Source organism: Rattus rattus, chromosome 1 (genome assembly GCF_011064425.1).
Source record: "Rattus rattus isolate New Zealand chromosome 1, Rrattus_CSIRO_v1, whole genome shotgun sequence".
Taxonomy (NCBI): Eukaryota; Metazoa; Chordata; class Mammalia; order Rodentia; family Muridae; genus Rattus; species Rattus rattus.
The window spans coordinates 8352867-8374792 of record NC_046154.1 but is presented as its reverse complement, the minus strand read 5'-3'; the positions used below and the strand labels follow the sequence as shown (position 1 = coordinate 8374792).

The window sequence follows — 21926 nt, the reverse complement described above, 5'->3', positions numbered from 1 at the left end:
CAGGAAGGACTTTTAGAGTTGTGCCTGCAAAGGCCTGGGGGCTTGACTCTGGTGGCCCAGGATTCAGGCCAGTGTCTGATTCTTGACCCTCCTCCCCCAGCCCACAGTCAAGTTCGACAAGCAGCCATGGTACATCGACTCCACAGGAGGCACGCTGCACCCTTACCAGCTGGAGGGCCTCAACTGGTTACGCTTCTCCTGGGCCCAGGGCACCGACACTATCCTGGCTGATGAGATGGGTTTGGGGAAGACAGTACAGACCATTGTGTTTCTCTATTCTCTGTACAAGGAGGTGGGCAGACAGGAGGGCAGGTGGGGGCTGGGCAGGTGGGGGTTGGGCAGGCGGGGGCTGGGCAAGTGGGGGCTGGGCAGGCAGGAGCTGGGCAGGTGGGGCTGGTACTGGTGTCATCCAGCCAGCATCACCACCTCAGGCTCTCTCTGCAGGGCCACTCCAAGGGGCCTTACCTGGTCAGCGCGCCTCTGTCCACCATCATCAACTGGGAACGGGAGTTTGAGATGTGGGCTCCTGACTTTTACGTGGTCACCTACACGGGGGACAAGGAGAGCCGCTCTGTGATCCGCGAGAACGAGTTTTCCTTTGAGGACAACGCCATTCGAGGCGGGAAGAAAGTATTCCGCATGAAGGTGAGTGCTGTCTTTACCCAGGAGAGGCTCTGGGGTCACAGAGTTCTGCGGTGTCCACGTTCCTGGGCCGGTGTCCCAGTTCTGTACTGATGTGATGGAGCATCATCAGTTGAGGCTTAGCTCCACAGAGCTGGGGAACAGTTCATCATCCAGGCTTCCTGTGAGGCCTCAGGAGGCATCCATCCTTCTTTTCCACCTTCTGGTGTCTGAGAACTGCCTGACTTATGGATACACTTCTCTGCCCCTGCCTCTGTTACCGGGCATCCTCCTTGGGTGTGACTCCTCTCATAAAGACAGCACTGCTCACGCAGGAGTGAGAACCACCACAGCTTAGTCAAATAACTCTTGCCTGCCAAGTCTTGTTTCAAAAACACAAAACAAAACGGCCAGATGGATATGAATCTTGGAGAGGCGGTATTTATCCCAGGACGGCCAGGAACTAGTAAATATGGGCATGTCTTGGTGTCCTCACTGAACTTTGACTCCTTAGAGGGTCTCCTCATAGGGTGACCTGGAAGCTTTTGGGAGCAGGGAGATGGCGGTCTGCACTTGTAAAATACCGCAGGCTCAGTGAGAGGGCCCAGTGGGTAGAAGAGCTTGCCACGTACGCCTGAGCAGATGAGTTTCATCCTTGACCTCATGTAATAAAGGCCAGAAGTGGGCACAAAGTTCCACCCCTTGGCGAGGAGCCGTTTGCTTTGGGGAGAGGGGGAAGGTCAGTTTTCTCCAATGGAGTGACACTGGGCTTATGGTCCAGACCTCATGATTAGGAAGAGCTGGCCCAACAACACGGGGCCCATGTTTGCCTGTTTTTATTTACTTGAGACGGGGACGTAGGGTGGTGGGAGAGGATCTGGGGGGACAGCGGGAAAGAATATGACTCAAATATATTGTGCGAGATTCTCCAAGAGAATCTCCAAGAGATTATTTAAAAGAGTTGCAGGCTACCTAGCCTGGTGTACACAGCACAGCAGGAACAGAGGAGATTCAAGTTTTGGCAAGCAGGGACCGGACTCCTGAGGTTGTCCTCTGAGCCACACGGACACCGGGGCACACATACACCGGCACTCGCACCACACGCACACTGTTTGAGACAGGGTCTCATCATTGCGGATACTGGGCTAGCTGGCCGGCTGGTGGGCTCCTGTCTCTGCCTCCCACCTCACCAGGATTACAGGCTCATGTTTCTGTGTCTGGCTTTACGTGAGCTCTGGAGACCCCAGTCTCTCATGCTTACCCACCAGGACTTCTGGTGGCAATGATAGCCTTAAACACTTTCCACCCGAGACCGGTTGTATGTGTGGGCGTGGAGCATGCCGTGGGGGAGGGGTGATGTTAATTATCTTCAGCAACACTGCCTTCTCTAGGACTGTGCTTTAGCCCTGAAATGCCTGGTACCAGTGTTGTCCCCGCCCCAGGGCTCCCTGGAGTGCTTGTGGGGTTCCCACTCACTATCTCAGTTCCGTCCCTATCCCTTTGGTCTGTCCGTCCGTCCCTGCCGTCTCCTTCCACGTTCTGGCCTCTTCCCACAGAAGGAGGTGCAGATCAAATTCCACGTGCTGCTCACCTCCTATGAGCTCATCACCATTGACCAAGCCATCCTGGGCTCCATCGAGTGGGCCTGCCTCGTGGTGGATGAGGCCCACCGGCTCAAGAACAACCAGTCCAAGGTAGGAGGCACGGGCCTTGGGGCTTATCCCTCTGGGTGTGGCCACTGTTCTGTGCCTCTTGACATGCCCCTTTCTTCTCCTCGAAGTTCTTTAGGGTCTTGAATAGCTACAAGATCGACTACAAGCTGCTGCTGACGGGGACCCCCCTCCAGAACAACCTGGAGGAGCTGTTCCACCTCCTCAACTTCCTGACTCCAGAGAGGTTCAAGTGCGTCGTCCCCTGGGCCTGGCAGGAGTGATGGGTTGCAGCCCTGTGAAGGCATGGCAGCCGCCTACACTGGCTCTGAGAACTGCTTGGGGACCTCAGTTTCCCCATTAGTGAAATGGGAACATGGGTAGTATTCTAGGATGATCTCGTGTGGGATGGTCTCAGCATTCCCGGGGGATTGACTGCTGCCCTCAACAAACCACGGTTTTCTTTAGCTCTGTCCCAGAATGCCCCGGGGCTTCTCCTGGGTTCTTACCCATGTGCCTCCCTGCCTACCGCCTCTGGATCATTTCAACCCACTGTGACTTAAGGAGCCCACGTGAGCTTAGGGACTGCAAGCGGAGGCCAGATAGATCTGGGGTGGAGCGAAGATGACGCCCTCCTTCCTAGGCCCTCTCCAGTGGGGGAGGGGGCTCAAGGAGGAGGATGCATGCTTCCATGTTGATCCAAGGGCAGTTGTGGTTCGCTGGGACAAGTCACTTTGAGGGCTACCTTAGTCTTCCTTTTTTTTTTTTTTTTTTTTTTTTTTTTTTGGTTGGTTGGTTCTGAGAACTTCAGAACAGCGGCAACAGGTGGGAGGGAGGCGTGGATGGAGCCTGAGTGGTCACTCGGCACCAACCACTGGCCTGTGCTGACCATGGCCTTCCGTCCTGACTCATCCACCCTGGGCCGGGTTGGTTTCCCCTGTGGAGGAGTGTGGTCCACTCGGGCCGTGGCACTTATCCCCGGTTCTTTGTTGCAGCAATCTGGAAGGCTTCTTGGAGGAGTTTGCCGACATTTCCAAGGAAGATCAGATCAAGAAGCTGCATGACCTGCTGGGGCCACACATGCTTCGGCGGCTCAAGGCCGACGTGTTCAAGAACATGCCGGCCAAGACGGAGCTGATTGTCCGCGTGGAGCTGAGCCAGATGCAGAAGTGAGTGTTGGAGGCTCACCCTGCCCTTGTTCTCCCGGTTTTGTGTCCTTAGCCACTCCTTCCCTCAGGCCCCACCTGGCTTTCCTGACTATTTCCAGGGGTTGACAGGAGGCCCTGCTCGCTGATCTCTGTCCCCCTTTGGGGACTGTCAGGCTGCCTCAGTCATAGTAATGTCTCTGGTCGACTTTGGCTTCCTGTACTACACTGTGCGTGGCGCCTGGGGCACCGCCAGCCCTTCTGAAAGTAAAGCCTGCCCCTCGGGAGTCTGGTGGGGTGTGGGGGTCGTCCAGCCAACCTTGCGCTGCACCCCATTGCAGGAAGTACTACAAGTTCATCCTGACTCGGAACTTCGAGGCGCTCAACTCCAAGGGGGGTGGCAACCAGGTGTCTCTGCTCAACATCATGATGGATCTGAAGAAGTGCTGCAACCACCCGTACCTCTTCCCCGTGGCTGCCGTGGTGGGTTCCCTGCCCTAGCGGGTTCTCTGTAGCCATCACAGAGGTCTCCACAGGTCTGCACTGGCTCTTGTGTTCCCTGTGGTCACTGTGATGGGTCGTCTGCAGTCATCATGGTGGGTTTCGAATGGCTGCTGTGGTGGAGTTCCCCGTGGTCATAGTAGATCCCTGTGGCTGCCGTGATGGCTTCCTGGTGACCATCATAGAGGTCCCTAGTGGGGCGCCATGGTTGGTTCTTCATGCTTGGCATATTCGTGTGTTCCCTGTGGACAGTGTGGTGTGGTGTGTTCCTGTGGCCAGCATGTAGCTGCCTGCCTGCTGTGGTGGGTTTCTTGTGATCTCTGAGGGAGGTGCCTTGGCCCCACTCCTCCGTTCCTTTCTGAGTATGACTTCTAGAGGTGATGTGTGTCTCCATCCTGTCCCTTTGGAAGCTGCCTCTCCCCACTGCTTAGCCCCAGGTCATTTCTTCCCAACCCCTCCCAGAGCCCCAAAGCCTCCCCAGCCTCAGCACTGGGCCTCTAGGGAGCCTTGAGGGCTGACCTGTCTTCCCTCCATCCACCAGGGAGTTTATCCTGGGGATCTGAGCAGCAGAAGTGACTGAGGCTCTGGACTCTGGAATTTGTCCAGTGCATGGCAGTGGCCACGGGAAGCTGGTGTTCCTCCTGGAGCCTCAGAGGACCACCCCATCACTGCCCTTAGGGTTCAGACTCATCCTCTGCAGCCCTGACTCACGGCCGCAGAGAGAGGCATGGGTGTGCTGGGGTGACCTCTCTTCAGGCCATCGGAGGTCCTCCTTGTGTGGCTTAGGAACCTTGTGGGTTCTGCCTTTAGATTGATTTGCCCTTCTGGAGCCAGAGGGCTGGCACCGTTAGATGCTTTCCAGGGACCACAGTGACCAAGCCAGTTTCCGTGGAAAGGTCCTGGGGTTTCATTTCAGGGTCAGGAAGAGAGGGAGGCTGGTAGGCCTGTGCTGTGAGGAGCTGTGACATGCAGGAGCCAGGCTGGGTTTGCGTTCTGTGCTCAGTAGTGCTGATGGGCAGGCAGGCCACGGCTGGGCCCCTGGCCATCACTACAGTCTCTCTGGGGCCAAGTGGGAGGAGGGGCCACCAAAGCTTCACTCTGCTCTGCCCACAGGAAGCCCCCATGTTGCCCAACGGCTCCTACGATGGCAGCTCCCTGGTCAAGTCTTCAGGGAAGCTAATGTTACTTCAGAAGATGCTGAAGAAGCTGCGGGATGAGGGGCACCGAGTGCTCATCTTCTCCCAGGTGGGCCAGCAAGCATGCATCGCAGAGTCAGCCTGCCTGTGGGCTCAAGTCTCGGACATTATGCAGACTCATGAGGATGCTCTGGTTGCTATAGAGACCAGCATATTCCCGTGTCATCCCCCTGTACCTGCCCTCCCCCCCTGCATGTGTGACTAGGCTGGTTGATAAGCCCTCCTCTGTCTAGCCTCTTCTTACCACTGTATGTCATGGAAGACTGATTGATAGGCCAGGTGCTACACACCCACCAGGGAAAACAGCACCTCAGGCTCAAATCTGTGGGAGGGCTGAGCATACTCTCAGGTATGTCCATGAGGGCAGGTGGCGAGAGCAGTGTCCAGGCCTTCATGCTTTTTCGTCTATATGGAGGCGTTGCATAGAGTTGAACCTATCTAAAGACAGGAAGGGACCAGACAGGATCTGGGAGCTCGGAGGGACTGCCTTGTAGGAGGTAACATTGTGGATATAACCTAAAAGAAGTGGTGTTGTGTAAGGTGTGTATGTGTGTGTGTGTGTGTGTGTGCGCGTGTGTGCACGCACGCACGCTCTCGAGCACTTAGTAGAAGGCTGTGGGCCAGTCTTTTGGGGAAATGGGAGGGAACCCAGAGGCTTGTGCCTGAGGCTATGTATGGGGGTTCCTCTGCAGAATGAATGGTGGGTGACCTGGGTGAGGCTGGGGCTGTGTTCTTTTTGGGAGGCCTACTGTAGGCATGTCCCCCACTCCGGACATCTCTGTTCTCTTACCCATGATGGTATCCCTGTTTCTTTATTTTTTAAAAAGATTTATTTATTTATTATATATAAGTACAGTGTCGCTGTCTTCAGACACACCAGAAGAGGGCATCAGATCCCATTACAGATGATCATGAGCCACCATGTGGTTGCTGGGAATTGATCTCAGGACCTCTGGAAGAACAGTCGGTGCTCCTAACTGCTGGGCCACCTCTCCAGCCCATGGTGCCCCCGTTTCTTGTAGATGACCAAGATGTTGGACCTGTTGGAGGACTTCCTGGAGTATGAGGGCTACAAGTATGAGCGGATCGACGGGGGTATCACTGGGGGCCTCCGGCAAGAAGCCATTGACAGATTCAATGGTACGCATCCCTCAGGGTAACCCTGTGTCTCAGGGTGTCTTAGTCTGAGCTTTGCATGTGTAAGAAACATACCAGTCCTTATACCACGACTTCTCCATTATTATCATCATCACCACCACCATCATCATTATTAGTATCATTATCATTATCATTATTTTAAGATAAGCCAGACTGTGAAGGAAATGGCACAGACTAGTCGCCCCTCCTTGGTTGATACCCATCTGTCCTTTGAAAGTTGACTGGCTTCCTTCTCTCTCTGGCTCCCTCCAATTCAGCCAGGGCCTGGCTTTAGTGGGACCCGCACGAGCCTGGCACCTCTGGAATCACAGCCTCTGCCAGGGGACCTTTGCTCCCGTTCCTGCCCTCCTATTGGCTTCTGCCTGACCCCTGTGTAGCTGTGCTTGATAACTCACACATGCCTGTTGGCCTCTTTCTCAGCTCCTGGGGCCCAACAGTTCTGCTTCCTGCTCTCAACACGTGCCGGTGGCCTGGGCATCAATCTGGCCACAGCCGACACAGTCATCATTTACGACTCGGACTGGAACCCTCACAATGACATCCAGGTCTGCACCTGTGCTATCTGTTCCTCTGTCCTTTCCCCCTAATTCCTACACCCTGGTTCTGTGTTCCCCCCACCCCACCCGTGTGAAACCTCAGCCTAAAAGTGGGCCCTGGGCAGTGAAGGGAGAGGGGAGCAAAATGGCCCAGAGAGGGCAGAGGATGTGTCAGAGACACACAGCGACCTGAATGTCAGCCTGGATCCCATTCCCTTTGGGGCCCTGGTCATGGAAGGAGGCAGGATGAGGGGTCAGTCAGAAGATCCGAGAGGTGCCAGTTTTGGAGGGAGCCTGCTGGACATAGGGGAGAGGAAGGAACAGGGAAGGAGGGAGAGAGAGCAGGGCATTGTGGGAATAGAACCCCTGGTTTTCTAAGTCTCCTCACTCTGGGGCAGAACATGATACACTTTGATAATCTGGGACCCGCACGTGTGCTTGGAGACACAGGGCTCTGCTGTCCCGTTACCACACAATGAGGTGTAGGCTGCCTTCCCATGATGCAGCCTTGGAGTCCCAGTAAGCCCGATTCCCATCAAGCACGCAGGATACTTCTTGACAACCCCTCGTATATCAGCAGTCGCATCCAGATCCATTTTCACTCTAAACCCACTGGCCACCAGGCCGCAATGCTGCTGCACGCTGACCTCTGTGCCGACCATTGCTCTCCGCGCAGTGTGCTTCCTCCTACGATCAGGCTGCCCCTTGCGCGGCCATGGGCTTACATACGCAGTCCTCCCTGGCGCGCCCAGCTGTGGCTGGAGCCCTGAGTCAACCTCTGGGTGCTGAGCTGCCGTATCCCCCAGGCCTTCAGCCGTGCTCACCGCATCGGGCAGAACAAGAAGGTCATGATCTACCGCTTCGTGACACGGGCCTCGGTGGAGGAACGCATCACTCAGGTGGCCAAGCGCAAGATGATGCTCACGCACCTGGTGGTGCGACCCGGCCTGGGCTCCAAGTCGGGCTCCATGACCAAGCAGGAGCTGGACGATATCCTTAAGTTCGGGACAGAGGAGCTCTTCAAGGATGACGTGGAGGGTGGGCCTCTTTTCGGTGGGAGTGTGTGGCAGCTTGGGGTGGACCTGTTTGAGGCTTACCCATTCAGGACCTGAGGGTCCTTGCCCTTCTCTCTATTCCCAGCCTGGGACGCCTCCCCGAGTGGGCTAGGGTGGCATCTCTGTTTGCTATCCATCCACCCTTCAGTGCCTGGAAACCATGTTCTTCCTCCTCTGCCTCTCAGGTATGATGTCCCAGGGCCAGAGGCCGACCACACCCATCCCTGATGTACAGTCCACCAAGGGCGGATCTCTGGCTGCCGGTGCAAAGAAAAAGCACGGCGGCACCCCACCAGGTAGGGTCCCCCCTCGAAGTCACCCCCAGAATTTTGTCTAGTCAGATGGCTGCTCCTGGGCAAGAGGTAGGTTGCCCTCTCCTTTGGTTGCCCTCTGTTGGTGGGTGGTGAGGGAGCTGCCACACCTGCTTGCCGAGCTTAGGGCTTCCTTGCCCGGTCACTGACCTCACCCCAGCGGGAAGGCCATTCTTAGTAGCTGGTCCTGAGGTTGGTCCTGAGCACCTTACATCTGTGTCTACACACCACATCCCGCCCACCCCACAGGCGACAACAAAGATGTAGAAGACAGCAGTGTGATCCACTACGACGACGCAGCCATATCAAAGCTGCTGGACCGGAACCAGGACGCCACGGATGACACCGAGCTGCAGAACATGAACGAGTACCTGAGCTCCTTCAAAGTGGCCCAGTACGTGGTCCGTGAGGAAGATGGCGTGGTAAGGCCTTTGGAGTGCTCGTGGGCCTGTGGCCGCACCGCCCCCTTAGCTTTTCCCCATCCTCCAGCCTACACCATGCTTCTGTCTCTCCAGAACAGTCTACCTCATCTCCCTCCTTTGTCCTGAAAAGCCCGATTGCCCCATGGGCTCCTAACCTCTCCCATCATCCCCCTCCACGTCCTCCGAGCCCCTGCGACTCTCCTTGCGAATGTGGGTGCTGCTTATAGTTCCCTTTAAAACCATGAACCCTGAGAACAGTGTCTGGGGCTCCACAGTTCCCGCCAAGACCAGGACATACATGTGGAGTGAAGCAGGGAGACCAGTGTGATCAGGGAGGGCTTCCTGGAGTAGGCGGTCCCCTTCTCCCCCATGGGGCTGTGAAGGTGGGCGAGGTGTGTGTGTCTAGCTGTCCTCCCACACCGACATCCCCAGGAGGAGGTGGAGAGGGAGGTAATCAAGCAGGAGGAGAATGTGGATCCTGACTACTGGGAGAAGCTTTTGCGCCATCATTACGAGCAGCAGCAGGAGGACTTGGCCCGCAACCTGGGCAAAGGCAAGCGCATCCGTAAGCAGGTCAACTACAACGACGCCTCCCAGGAGGACCAGGGTGCGTGTGGTGAGCAGGGGCACGCCTGCACAGGGGGCTGCGGGGGTGGGGTATGCGGCAGGCAGACATGGGATTGGACGGGGCAGGAGTGGGAGTGGGCAGCGAGGCTTCTGGGAGGAAAGGGGTTGCAGACAGGTGTGGGGATGACACGGCCATGGGTCAGGTGGCTTCCGGCACGTGCTGGCTATGGAGTGGATGAGCTTCAGAGAGTCTGCTTCCTGCTGTGAAACAGTAGAGTAGCAATGAGTTTCCTGAGTACTGTCTGCCTAGGCTGGGATTATCAACTGAGTTCCAGGGGAAGTATCTGGCGGCCATCATGGCTGTGACTAGGCTGGGAGGAGGGGGGCGGTGGCTCAGTGTGGCCCTGGGTGCACAAGGCTTGGGCAGGCCCCTTCCATGCCCCTCTGCTTACAGAGTGGCAGGATGAGCTCTCGGACAACCAGTCGGAGTATTCCATCGGCTCTGAGGACGAGGACGAGGACTTCGAGGAGAGGCCAGAAGGGCAGAGTGAGTATTAGTGTGTGACCTGGGTATGTTATGGTGCCGCTAGGGCTGACGGCAAGGTGGGGTGCCCACGGGAGCTTTAGGAGGAGGTCCTGAGGGTCTCGTCACCTGAGGGTCTGTGGTGGGCTGTTCCCTAGGCGGACGTCGACAATCCAGAAGGCAGCTGAAGAGTGACAGGGACAAGCCCCTGCCGCCTCTTCTGGCCCGAGTTGGGGGCAACATTGAGGTGGGTCCTGCATGTTCCCCGGCCCCTCCAGGCCAACTCTTTACACCCTGGGGTATGAAGGAGGAACTGAGGGTTACTCTCAGGCTCAGGGACCCTCTGGGTTCAAGTTTCCCTTGCTCTTCTTTCCTGTCCCATAATTCTGTCCAGATAACCCGAGGTTCTAATCCTTCTCCACCCTGGCCAGGTTCTGGGCTTCAATGCCAGACAGAGGAAGGCGTTTTTGAATGCCATCATGCGTTGGGGCATGCCACCTCAGGATGCCTTCAACTCCCACTGGCTGGTGCGTGACCTTCGTGGGAAGAGTGAGAAGGAATTTAGGTAAAGGCTCCCAGTGTGGCGGCCCCGGGAGGGTGGGTGTGGCCTCCGATGTCTGGTGGAGTGGGCCCTCCAGTGGACAGTGCCTACATTCTCCCGGCCAGCCAAGGTTGCCCGGAGAGCTCACTGCCCTCAGATCTTGGGGGCATGGTGTGTTGGGCAAGGCTGATTTATAGAAAATACTGCCCAGTGGGTCCTCTTGCCCAAACTCTTTGGGATAGTGAGGTTGGCCATCCACAGTGAGGAGCGTGAGGAGGGTCCCCAGCCAGGGAGGTTCCTCTGCTTTTCCGGGAGCCTGGCCCCAGCAGGCCTGCTTTCCAGGCATGCTGTGGTGGAGGATTCCCTGCCAGAGGTCCCTAGGGGTCCCGCCAGCCTCCCCTCACTCCCTGAGCCCCAGTACCCCCCACCCCAGAGCCTATGTATCACTCTTCATGCGCCACCTGTGTGAGCCCGGCGCAGACGGCGCGGAGACCTTCGCAGACGGCGTGCCCCGGGAGGGCCTGTCCAGGCAGCACGTGCTCACGCGCATTGGGGTCATGTCGCTGGTTAGGAAGAAGGTGGGTGAGTAAGTCTCTACCAGCCTTCTGGCTGGCATGTGGCCCTGGCACTGCCTCCGGTAGGGGTCAGCCACCAAAGGACAAATGCCTACTTCAGGCCACACAGCTAGCTAGGTCTGAGACAGACCAAAGGGGCAGACCGGAGGAGCCCTGTAGGGTGACGGGTGGGAGGCTGAGGCCGGGAGGTTGGGCTCTAAGGAACGGAGACATCCGTAGAAGTTTAGGTCAGAAGGGCGTCTGACCTTATTAACCTTGGGTAGGGCAGCACCCCAGACCCACGGTGCACTCGGTCTTGTGGGCTGTCTCTGAGAGGTGACCAATCCTCCTACTGCCCCAGGTGCAGGAGTTTGAACATGTCAACGGCAAGTACAGCACCCCAGACCTGGTCCCCGAGGGGCCCGAGGGCAAGAAGCCAGGCGAGGTCATCTCCTCGGACCCCAACACACCCGTGCCCGCCAGCCCTGCACAGCTCCCACCGGCTCCACTGGGCCTGCCAGGTCTGGGCTTAGGGAGAGCCTGGGAGAGCTTTAGGTCAGGGGAGGTGGACCAAGGTCTCTGTGGACCCACAGTGTGAGGGTCCCCTGCCCCAAACAACTTGTCAGGCTTTTCCTTTAACGACAGCTTTGAGATTGTACTCACATATGTGCCACGCAATGTGCCTTTCCAAAGCCTCTGGCTCATTGGATCCCACTGAACATTCCCATCACCCCAAAAAGAAATCCAACCCTGGGCCATGCTCCCTCTCCTGCTTCCAGTGGGCGACTGAGATGCTGGGCTTACTCCAGCCTGACAGTGCCCGCTGTGGCCTCACCAGCCAGGCCAAGGTCCTACAAGGGTTGGAAGCCTGGCCTGGAGGCTTGCTCATCACTCCTGAACATGTCTCCCATTGTGGAGCACCGGCGAGGCCAGACCTCTCTCTCACCTGCACTCCGTTCCCCGCCCTGCTCCCTTGTCCCCTCTACGCCCATGTGTCTCACCTTTTCCCCTTGGTACTGCAGACAAAATGGAAGCCCAGCTGGGCTACACGGACGAGAAGGAGTCAGGCACGCAGAAGCCAAAGAAGTCCCTGGAAATCCAGGTATGGAGGTCACTGGTGGCTGGGCCTGTGTGTGGGTGGAGCTTGGTCAGGTCCAGATGGGTACAGCCCTGGCCTTCCTGGTTCCCAGTTCTGGTTGCTGGGTGTCTTAGTCAGGGTTTCTGTTCCTGCACAAACATCATGACCAAGAAGCAAGTTGGGGAGGAAAGGGTTTATTCAGCTTACACTTCCACATTGCTGTTCATCACCAAAGGAAGTCGGGACTGGAACTCAAGCAGGTCAGGAAGCAGGAGATGATGCAGAGGCCATGGAGGGATGTTACTTACTGCCTTGCTTCCCCTGGCTTGCTCAGTTTGCTCTCTTATAGAACCCAGGACCACCAGCCCAGGGATGGCACCACCCACCATGGGCCCTCCCTCCTACGCTTGATCATTAGTTGAGAAAATGCCTTACAGCTGAGTCTTATGGAGGCATTTCCTCAACGGAGTCTCCTTTCTCTGTGATAACTCCAGCTTGTGTCAAGTTGACACACAAACCCAGCCAGTACTTGGGCCTGGGGGACTAGGGCAGGGAGCAAGTAGAGACATCTGGTTGAGGGCTCCCAGCCCTGCGTGTATTCCCCACCCTGCGTTCCTGCCGAGGCCCAGGTCCTGCAGCTTCCTAGCTTGTCCTTCCAGGCCCTGCCAACTGCCCTGGACAGAGTAGAGGCTGAAGACAAACATCAGAGCTCAGACAGCAAGGACAGAGCTCGGGAAGAGCGGATGGAAGAGGTGGAGAAGGCTCAGGGCTCTCCGGAGCAGCCTCTGAAAGGTAGGGCTTTCTCGGAGCAGTCCATGTCCTCTGCAGCCCTGGGCAAGTGAGGGAACCACAGTGCAGGCTGTTCCCTGCCTGGGTGCGGGCTGCGTCCCACTGCCCGCTAGTGGAAGGGCCAAAGGGTCTCTATACACACTCTAATCCTGTCCTGTAAGGTTTGGGGTCCTTGGGTTATGGCTCGATGACAAGGTTCTTGTTTGAAAGCAGGAGCCCGCCCGCCCGCCCGATACTGTCAAACTTGTCTTCTGGCTTAACTCGACTGGAGTTTGTAAATGCCTTTCGAGTACCGGAAAAAGACCTCTATCTGGGTGTGAGGTTCTTAATACCCACTTCAGATCATCAGGGCGAGCTTGTTAATTATACCGCTAAGGTCTCGTTTTAATCTACTTGATGGCGTTTGCCGCGATCGGTCACTCCTTGAGAAAATCTATGTTACAATCTCGCTGCGACTGCAGGGCCGCACCAGACTGTGTGGTTAGCTGAATATCTGTTTTGGCGTTTAGCATCTTTCTCCCGAAGAAGCTGCTAGTGGTCCGTAACCATCCCTCTTGATAGATTTGGCTTTCAAGTTCACCTTGGGAGGTCGGGTGATGGCTCGCTTTGTAAAACAAAAGAAATCTCAACCCCAAGCCAACCCCTCCCCCAACAACCAACCAAATACAGAACAAGCCTGTAAAGTCCAGGGCTGAGGACACAGGGAGACAGGAGGCCTGGGGCTTGCTGGCCAGTCTAGCCAAATCCAGGCTTAACAGGGCTGTCTCAAGAGCACAAGGAGGATGATAATTAAGGGTGACACAAGTGTCCCTCTCTGGCCTTCACAGTCACGAGCATGTACCCTTTCCACGTGCATACACAATGTCACGTGTGCACATCTATTTTGACTGAAGCGTGGGTTCCTTTGGTCTAACGTGTATTTGGCAGACCTGGATTGAAGGTGCTTCTCTATGGAGGCTTGCAGAGAGGCCAGCCGGCCCTCCCAGGGTGCTCTCTAGGCTGTGCCTGTTGGAGTCAGTGTAACAATTCTGATGGAGAGGGGGGTCCCTCTCTGCCCACGAGCCCCACTCCCTTGTTTTGTTTGCAGAGGAAACACTACCGGACAAGGAACCGGTCCCAGACAAGCTGGAGCTAAGCCTGAGTCACAGCAACGATTTCAGGCCAGGTGGGGGCTTCTTCCTGTGCCCTGCCTCATGCCCCCTGGTCAGCTACCTGGGTGCTGTCTGGGGAGCCCTGGTTGAAGCCAGAGGGCAGGAGCCTGGACTTGCAAGTTCCTCCTATCAGGGTGACTCTTTTGCCAGGAGACAGATTCTTCCTGCCCCTCCCCCCACCCCTCCCATCACCCCAGTCATCCACGGAGGGGGGCGAGCCCCGCACAGACATCTGAGGCTCAGTTTCTTTGCTCTAGAGCAGCCGCCCTCTGGTCAGATTTGAATTCTCCCTTCATGGTGTTCTGAGTGTCTCCTGTGTTTGGGGAGGGGTGCCAGGGCCTGGAACCTGCTTCCCCGCTCAGGATGGAAGGGGGTGGGGCCGCTCTCCCTTTCTAAGGGCCCAGGTGCGTGCACACTGCGTCCCATGCTGGACAGGGCTTTGAGCTGGTGAGCATGGCCTGTCCTCTCCCCCCAGATGACCCCAAGGCCGAGGAGAAGGAGCCCACAGAGACCCAGCAAAACGGCGACAGAGAGGAAGACGAGGAGGGCAAGAAAGAAGACAAGAACGGGAAATTCAAGTTCATGTTCAACATTGCAGATGGTGGTTTCACAGGTACGGAGGTGGGAGAGTGGACCGGGGGACTGGGCTGTTGGTCGCACGTCCTCACTGCGGCTCCCAGGAGTCTGGGCCGATGGTAATTTTATTCTGGGCTGTGAGGGTTTGATGATGGTTCCTCACATGCTCCTCTCAGCAATCCTGGAGCAGTAGGCCTCTAATGGCCGGTGTTGAGCAAGCCTGTGCGTAAGCCAGGGGTTGGGGGGGGATCTCCAGTCTGCCTACCTAAGCCCCTCTCTTCAGAGCTGCACACGCTGTGGCAGAATGAGGAACGGGCAGCTGTGTCCTCGGGGAAAATCTACGAAATCTGGCACCGTCGCCATGACTACTGGCTGCTGGCAGGCATTGTGACGTATCCTTGCTCAGTCAGACTGGGAGGACTCTGGTCGGTTTCTCTGGCCCTAGTGGACCCACAGGCTTTAGGGAGGACCTTCCTTTATCTCCCAGCTTCTGGTGACTTCCCAAAACCTTGAAGCTCCTTGGTAGGCCTCCTTGTCTCTCTGTCACGTTCTCTTGTCACTGGCCATCTGACTGCGTCGTGTCCCAAGCCCCAAATCCCCTTTCCTGATGCAGCCGTAGGATTTAGGACCCCTCCCCCCAACTCCTTTTTTGATCACGTCTGGATAAGGTCATTAGGTTTTAGAGGCCGGGACTTACACAGGTCCATGTTGGGTGCGGGGATGGGATCACCGCTCGGGGACCTCCGTGCCCCCGTCTGGCACCTGTCAGAGCCTGCTGTGTCACTGATGTCTTTATTGCCAGCTGCTTGCTTATCTTGGGGCTGAGGCTGTGACTTGCCTGGGTGTTCTGCACAGACGGCAAGCTGGGACCCGGTTGCTCCCACCTCACCCTTCCTGTCGAGCCCCTCGTTCCTGTGACGAGCTTCGCCCTTAACTGCACCCCTCAGGCATGGCTATGCCCGCTGGCAGGACATTCAGAATGACCCGAGGTACATGATCCTAAATGAGCCTTTCAAGTCTGAGGTTCATAAGGGTAACTACCTGGAGATGAAGAATAAGTTCTTGGCCCGTCGGTTCAAGGTAGGCCTTCAAGGATGTTCGTCCCCTCACCCATCCCTGTACCGAGACCTGGGCCAGACTCTCCTCTGAGGAAACAGCCAACCCATGTAGGCAAGGCTCCAGTGTGTGGGCATTCCCCACTGCTCAGGGGATGCGGTTGGAGAACTCGGTTTGCAGAACATTCCTAGGGCCAGTAGATTAGGCGGAGAGGGATGGTAGGAGGGGAGCCTTTTTCTCTTGCAGCCCAGAGCCTCAGCTTCAGTGGGTGCGAGTGGGAGAGGGGCATGGTGGGTCTGTGGGAGGAGGGGCCAGGCCAGTGCTGTCACCCCCACCCCCCCAGCTGCTGGAGCAGGCGCTGGTGATCGAGGAGCAGCTCCGGAGGGCAGCGTACCTCAACATGACCCAGGATCCCAACCACCCAGCCATGGCGCTCAATGCTCGCCTGGCAGAGGTGGAGTGCCTTGCCGAGAGCCACCAGCACCTATCCAAGGAGTCCCTTGCCGGGAACAAGCCCGCCAACGCTGTCCTGCACAAGGGTGAGTGAGCCCGCTCCCTACCTATCGGGGAGCACCTCCAATCTTGCCCAGGGAGCACGCTTGACCTAGATTGGAGGTGTTGATAGGGTGAGGGTGAGGCTGCCGGGACCAGGTCTAGTGTCTCATTTCACCTACAGGGCAATGTGGTCATCCCTTATAAGTCCTTCAAAGAGATGCCAAAAGGAGGGGGCAGGCTGCACAGGGCAAGGGGAGGGCAGAGGTATGGGAGATTGGAGGGCTCACCAATGCTTACATTGCTGCCCTGTGCAGGCATGAGTGAGTCCTGTGCCCATAGTAATAAATCTTAAGCTTCGCCATCTTGGGGCAAGGGCGCTGGAATTTAGGAAGGGGGACAATTTGCTCAGAGTATCCTTTGTGTCTTACCTCAGATCTCTGCCTTTCTGGTCTGGGGGCTCCCAGCTCATTGGGGGCAGGGCACAGCCCGGAGTGGGATGTCTAACACTTTGCTCACACATGAAGGTCTGGCTATGTTTTGTGTGCCCAGGGACCTAGTGAGCAGAGAGGGAATCCAGAGCTTTTCTTCTGTCAGGAGGGGCCCCTGGACGAGTATTTCTTGCAAACCTTGTTTCTCCAATTGTCAATCTTGGGCTTCCCAGGCTCTAGAGAGCCTAGTGAGGAACATCCCACGGTGTCCGCTTGTCCCGGCCACCCCCTGTACGGCAGCTGTGGAGGGCAGACCCAAGCCCTCCATTCTCAGGCCTTCCCACCCTGCAGTCCTGAACCAGCTGGAAGAGCTGCTGAGTGATATGAAAGCAGATGTGACACGCTTGCCCTCCATGTTATCACGCATCCCCCCCGTGGCCGCCCGTCTGCAGATGTCGGAACGCAGCATCCTGAGTCGCCTGACCAACCGCGCCGGTGACCCTACCATCCAGCAGGTCAGGTCTGGCCTGCACACCGCATCGCGGGCCTGAGACCCCCGGGTCACGTGGGTGGGCGCCCCTGGGTGGGGGCTGGGCGATGTTCTGGTTGTCACCTGTAAAGCTGGTCCTTGCCTCCAGGGCGCTTTCGGCTCCTCTCAGATGTACAACAACAGCTTTGGGCCCAACTTCCGGGGCCCCGGACCGGGAGGGATTGTCAACTACAACCAGATGCCCCTGGGGCCCTATGTGACTGGTAGGTCCCCATCCGCTTCCGGGCAGCATGCACACAGCGCCCCTTTGGGGCCCAGCCTGCCCGATGCTGGGGATACCAGGCAAGCCCATGCTCTGATCTCTCCTTGGCAGACATCTAGCCATCCTCGTGACTTCCCCCTGTTTCAGCGTTCCTTTCCAGCTGAGGTGAGGGTGCTTGCTGGCCACCCCACTGTCCCATACGCTCCAGCGTGTCCTGTCTGTGCATTCATTGATTCGTGCCTCTGAGCCTTGGAGACGTTTGCATCACATTCTAGCTTAGACTTGGTCATGGCTTCATGTGTGCGTGCGTGCGTGCGTGCGTGCGTGCGTGCGTGTGTGTGTGTTCACACTTGTGGGCATCTGTATGTGTCATTGGCCCTGTGTGGTCATGACTTTGCATGTATGTGCGCATGTATGTGTGTGTGTGTGAGTGCGTGTGTGCATGTGTATGTATGTGTGTGTTTGCATGTGGACATCTGTATGTGCAGAGGTGTTCTTGGCCATGTGTCATTGGCCTTATGTGGTCATGGCTTTGCGCGTGTGTGTATGTGTATGTGTGTATGTGTATATGTGTATGCGTGTGTGTGTGTGTGTGTATGTGCATGTGGACATCTGTGTGTACACATGTGTCCTTGGCCATGTGTCATTGGCCCCATGTGGTCATGGCTTTGCGTGTGTGTGTGTGTGTGTGTGTGTGTGTGTGTGTGTGTGTATGTGTGTGTGTGTGTGTGTATGTATGTGTGTATGCTTGTGGACATCTGTGTGTGCACCTATGTTCCTGGCCATGTGTCATTGGTCCCATCGGTCACTGCTCCTAGCCTGGAGCCCTGTCCCCCCTCCACTGTCCTGCATGATGGTTGTCCCCAAGGATAGTTGCTGCTTGTCTCATACCCACATTCTCTGTTCAGGACTAGGGGGAGGGAGTGCCTGAGGGCTTGAGTGTGTTAATGGCTTTGGGAGTAGAGAAGGGTGCCGTTCAGAGAAGTCACTAGTCCTGCTGGCTCTCCCCAAGACCTGTCTGTTCCTGTACGGTAGATTCCAGGCCAGAGGCTGCCAGGCTGAGCCTGCTGGATGCTGGGACTCCAGCGCTTGGGTGCAGCACATCAAGCCCAAAGGCCCGTGGTTAGGGGATCTTAACTCTGGGACTCCCTCTGGCCATGACTGTGGCCAGTGTGGACAGACAGCCGGGTGCCTGCGGATACCTGGCCACCCAATCTCATAACCCACTGGTTTGCCTTTTGCAGCCAAGCCACCTGCCCCACGGGAGAGAAAAGCTACAGCCTTTTTAGGAGTTGGTGCCGTGTCGGGGTACAAAAGGGAAAACAAGCAATTCTATCACACGGAGGACAGGCCCAGGCTGGCTGTGCAAGAGTCCAGAAGTGCCACCTCATCGTAGCTGAAGTGTTCTTCCACACAGCATCCCATCGGACAGCCACACCCGGCAAGGTCCCAGCACCGTTTCCAGAGTGACTTACTTAGAGGAGATTCCATTTACCTGTATTTTTTTTTTTTTTTTTTTTGCACTTTCCTACTGAAGATGAGAACATGTTTGTCTTGATAAAAAGTTGGATGACGTGTGGAAGATTCAGATTCACGACGCTCCTGTCTGTCACCGGCTCCAGACCTCAAGGGGAAGCTCAGCTCTTTGGAGGCCCTTGGTGCTGCTGCTCTATGGACTCACTGCGGGGCTGGGGAGAAATGCAGCATCCAGTGTTCTGGAAACCCTTAGTATTCCCCCCCCTGCCCCGCCCCTTGACTGCACCCGTGTGACTACCCTTTCGCTCCAGCCCCCTGCCTGCCTGATTGGGACCCTAGTGCTAGCGGGGGAGGGGATCAGGTCTGGAGAGTGGCTGCTGATGCCGAGCTTGGGAGACCACCAGGTACATTGCATTTCCTGGCAGGAGCCCTCAAGGGTTCTGGAATCTCTCTCTCCCAGGGGACGGGTGGTGGCGCCAGCGATGATGTGTGTCAGGTTGAAGCGAGGGTATCTGTGTGGGTAGAGCAGACCAAGACCTCCTGCAGGGGTTTCTGGACATTTTCTGTCTGCAGGGGTGTGGTGTAGACAGGTGCGAGCTGGTGTCTCAGAGAAGGGTGGGTGTTTGTTGGGTGGCCCTGGGAGATATGTCCCACTCCCCGAGGCATGGACTTCCATGCGGTGCGCTGAGCATCCTGGGCCACAGATGCCAACAGCGCCCCCCGGAGGCTGAATTTATCTCTTTTGTGTCGGTCCTAGAGAGGTCTTGGCGAGGGCGACTTCTGCATGAAGTAGGGGCCACAGGGGCCTTTGCTGGTTCTCAGAGGGTATGGAGACAGCTGTGCTTGGAGGTGGGGCTGGAGCCGATGGCTTCTTTACATCTTCCTAGCTGGAGCCTTCAAGACTTCCGGTCTCATTTCCTGCGGGGAAGGCTTAGAGTACCAGGACCATCTTCCCGTGTGTGTCACTGTTGGCACGCCAGCTTGTCTTGCTCCACCCCAGCCTGTGGCACCATGCAATGCTTCATGCTGGGGTGTAGGTGGGGTAGAGCCTCCCGGGCTCGAGGCTTGTGTGTGACCTCCTCACGGGCCCTGGCTCAACCTGGAGATATCCTGGGGTTCAGTATACCCTGACGATGAGGAAGGGGCTTGTGGAGAGAAGCAAGCTGGGTCTGAGGGAGCTTGGAAGGGGTCGGATTCTCCCTGGAAAGGAGTCAGGTGTATGCAGCATCTCTAGGCCTACGAAGAATGGAGGCAGGTCTCCATGGCTTGTTTTGAGGACACTTGGGCCGGCGGCTGGCCTTTGCTTAGCTCAGATGTGCACATCTGTTCCTCCTCTGCTCCTGGAGGGCTGGACCCCCACGGCTTCTTCTACTGTGGCACTCGAGTGTCTACTATCCAAATCTTAAGGCCAGCAACTGGCCACACACTGTGGGTAGGCAGAGGGGGAGGAGGGGACTCTGGTCGCAGACAGGACCTCTGTAGGCCTGAATGCGTTATGGTGGCTGACCCCGCTTTCTAAGAAGGGCTTGTCCTCTGTGTGGCAGTGTCTTCTCTAGCTCACTCCTCCACCCAGGGTCTCTGTGCTAATCCCACTGGGCAAGATGGTCAGCCCTGTTGGCCTCGTTCGCAACTCTGCGTCCTCCTTCGGCAGTGACATCCTGAGACTTGGGCCTTCGGGCTCATGCGGGACAGAATAGGGTCTGTGTCTCTGATTAGACTTCAGGGGTTCCTCCCTTCCCTGAGGACCTCCCCCCGGAGTCTTGCTTTGTCTGTCCATCTCTGCTTTTTCCTAGGATATACACACCCTCTGTGGCCTTCTCTCCGCAGCCTCCTTGACCTGAGCCCGCTGCTGGGTAGACTGCCCAGGCAGCTGAGGAGAGGACAAAGCCCTTCAGAGTGTTCTCATCTTGGCCCTTGAGCTGTCTCCTGCTAGAGAATGGTGGGGGTGGAGGTGGCATCTCAAGGTGGTTCTAGTTTTGCTGCTGCTAGAATTGGGTCCTCGTGCCCGAGCTGTCAGAGCCGCAGCGGACATTTCTGGCTACTTTGGCTCACTATAGGGTTTCTGTGGACCGTATGGGGTGGCTCTCAGGTGACATAGGGAGTTTGGGGTCAGAGCTACAACATCTGAGGGCACCCCCTCACGCACTCCTGCCGTGAACTACTTAACTCCACTCCCTTCCCCCAGGGCCACCTGTCAGTCAGGGCTCCCTCCCCCACCCTCTGGGTGCTCCCTAACCCATGTGGGTTGCTGGCTCAGTGACACAGGCAACCCATCTAAATCTTGAGTCCTGCAGGGGGAATGCTGAGGGTGGGCTAGGGAGACAGCGATCTTTGCCGTCCAACAGAGCAGGCGAGAGTTGATGCTTGGAGCTTTTAGTGCGCGCCAAGGAAGGGGGTTGGGGACCTAGGCTGATCTCCTCCCTCAGCTTCACTGTCTTGGCCTACCCACAAGGGTGGACAGTCGCCCCCCACGGCGCTCCTACACAGAACAGAGCAAGGAAGAGGAGGCCCACCCGCCCGATTTATATACCCGGAAGTTTACAGGTTGTGGTGTGTCAGCCCAAAGTCTTTGATGTCCTTGTGTTTATGGAAATTTTCCCTCTTAATTTTCAGATTTTTTTTTTTTTAAAAAAAAAACGAAAGTATTTTTTTAGGTACGACTACCCGGAAAGGGCCTGTTGGGTGTGTGTGTATGTCCTGAACTCTCCACATAGCCACATAGGGACCAGAGCTCTTCCATCTGACCTGGAGAGGAGGGAGGGCCCCCTCTGCGGCCTGCCAGGGTCAAGCTAGACTGCAGGCAGTTCCCTTCCTTCCCTGGGCCACGCTGGCATCTGTCCCACCCTTGCCCAATCCAGCACACCCTGGTGAAGTCAGAGTAGGTGCTTGGCGCCAGCTGGGAGCATCCCAGCAGGGGTCCCAAGGGCACACATGGGAGCCCCTCTGAAGGCCGTCCTGGGGGAGGCGGGACGGACTAGCCAGTGTTATCTCCACTCGTATTCTCTGTGTATATGTTTTGGTTTCTGTGTTTTAATAAACCCTTTGGGAAGGGATGGACTCGCTGTAGTTCTTAGCCTCAATGACTCAGGAGGGGGATGGAGTGAGTGGCTGGGAAGGCGAGGGTCCTTTCTCAAACCTTCTATTTTACGATTTGTACCTACGGCTCACAGGGAAGGAGGGGAAACCTCAAGTAGCAGTGTTGCTGGAGGGCGTGCCTCCTAATGGTGACCCCAGACACGACGAAGTGACCCAGGTGCTTTGCCAAACCCACCAACCGGGGAACAGCAGCCGGCTGGTCCTTAAAGGTGTGGTGCTTCCCAGCCATCAGCCCTGGGCCTTTGGAAGC

At 56.8% G+C, this 21926-nt stretch overlaps 1 protein-coding gene across 6 annotated transcripts in view; it reads left to right on the top strand.

The window, feature by feature from the left end:
- The window catches only part of Chd5 (chromodomain helicase DNA binding protein 5), a 46451-nt gene extending 27444 nt beyond the window's left edge, over positions 1-19007 (top strand). Inside the window, exons 14-42 of one of the 6 annotated variants that reach the window (XM_032893819.1) lie at positions 101-292; positions 445-645; positions 2178-2315; positions 2402-2523; positions 3266-3439; positions 3757-3898; positions 5030-5161; positions 6135-6252; positions 6691-6815; positions 7613-7844; positions 8047-8157; positions 8422-8594; positions 9027-9201; positions 9616-9708; positions 9843-9931; positions 10116-10249; positions 10659-10803; positions 11141-11300; positions 11802-11881; positions 12517-12649; positions 13734-13811; positions 14273-14410; positions 14657-14765; positions 15321-15453; positions 15773-15968; positions 16704-16867; positions 16991-17105; positions 17252-17269; positions 18349-19007. In XM_032893819.1, coding sequence (XP_032749710.1) covers positions 101-292; positions 445-645; positions 2178-2315; positions 2402-2523; positions 3266-3439; positions 3757-3898; positions 5030-5161; positions 6135-6252; positions 6691-6815; positions 7613-7844; positions 8047-8157; positions 8422-8594; positions 9027-9201; positions 9616-9708; positions 9843-9931; positions 10116-10249; positions 10659-10803; positions 11141-11300; positions 11802-11881; positions 12517-12649; positions 13734-13811; positions 14273-14410; positions 14657-14765; positions 15321-15453; positions 15773-15968; positions 16704-16867; positions 16991-17105; positions 17252-17268 — 3819 coding nt within the window. In that variant the 3' untranslated portion in view covers position 17269; positions 18349-19007. Of the gene's footprint in view, positions 1-100; positions 293-444; positions 646-2177; positions 2316-2401; positions 2524-3265; positions 3440-3756; positions 3899-5029; positions 5162-6134; positions 6253-6690; positions 6816-7612; positions 7845-8046; positions 8158-8421; positions 8595-9026; positions 9211-9615; positions 9709-9842; positions 9932-10115; positions 10250-10658; positions 10804-11140; positions 11301-11798; positions 11882-12516; positions 12710-13733; positions 13812-14272; positions 14411-14656; positions 14766-15320; positions 15454-15772; positions 15969-16703; positions 16868-16990; positions 17106-17215; positions 17270-18348 lie in introns of those variants that run through there. The other 5 variants (XM_032893828.1, XM_032893808.1, XM_032893791.1 and 2 more) reach the window with 5 other exon arrangements.
- The last annotated feature ends 2919 nt before the right edge of the window (positions 19008-21926 follow it).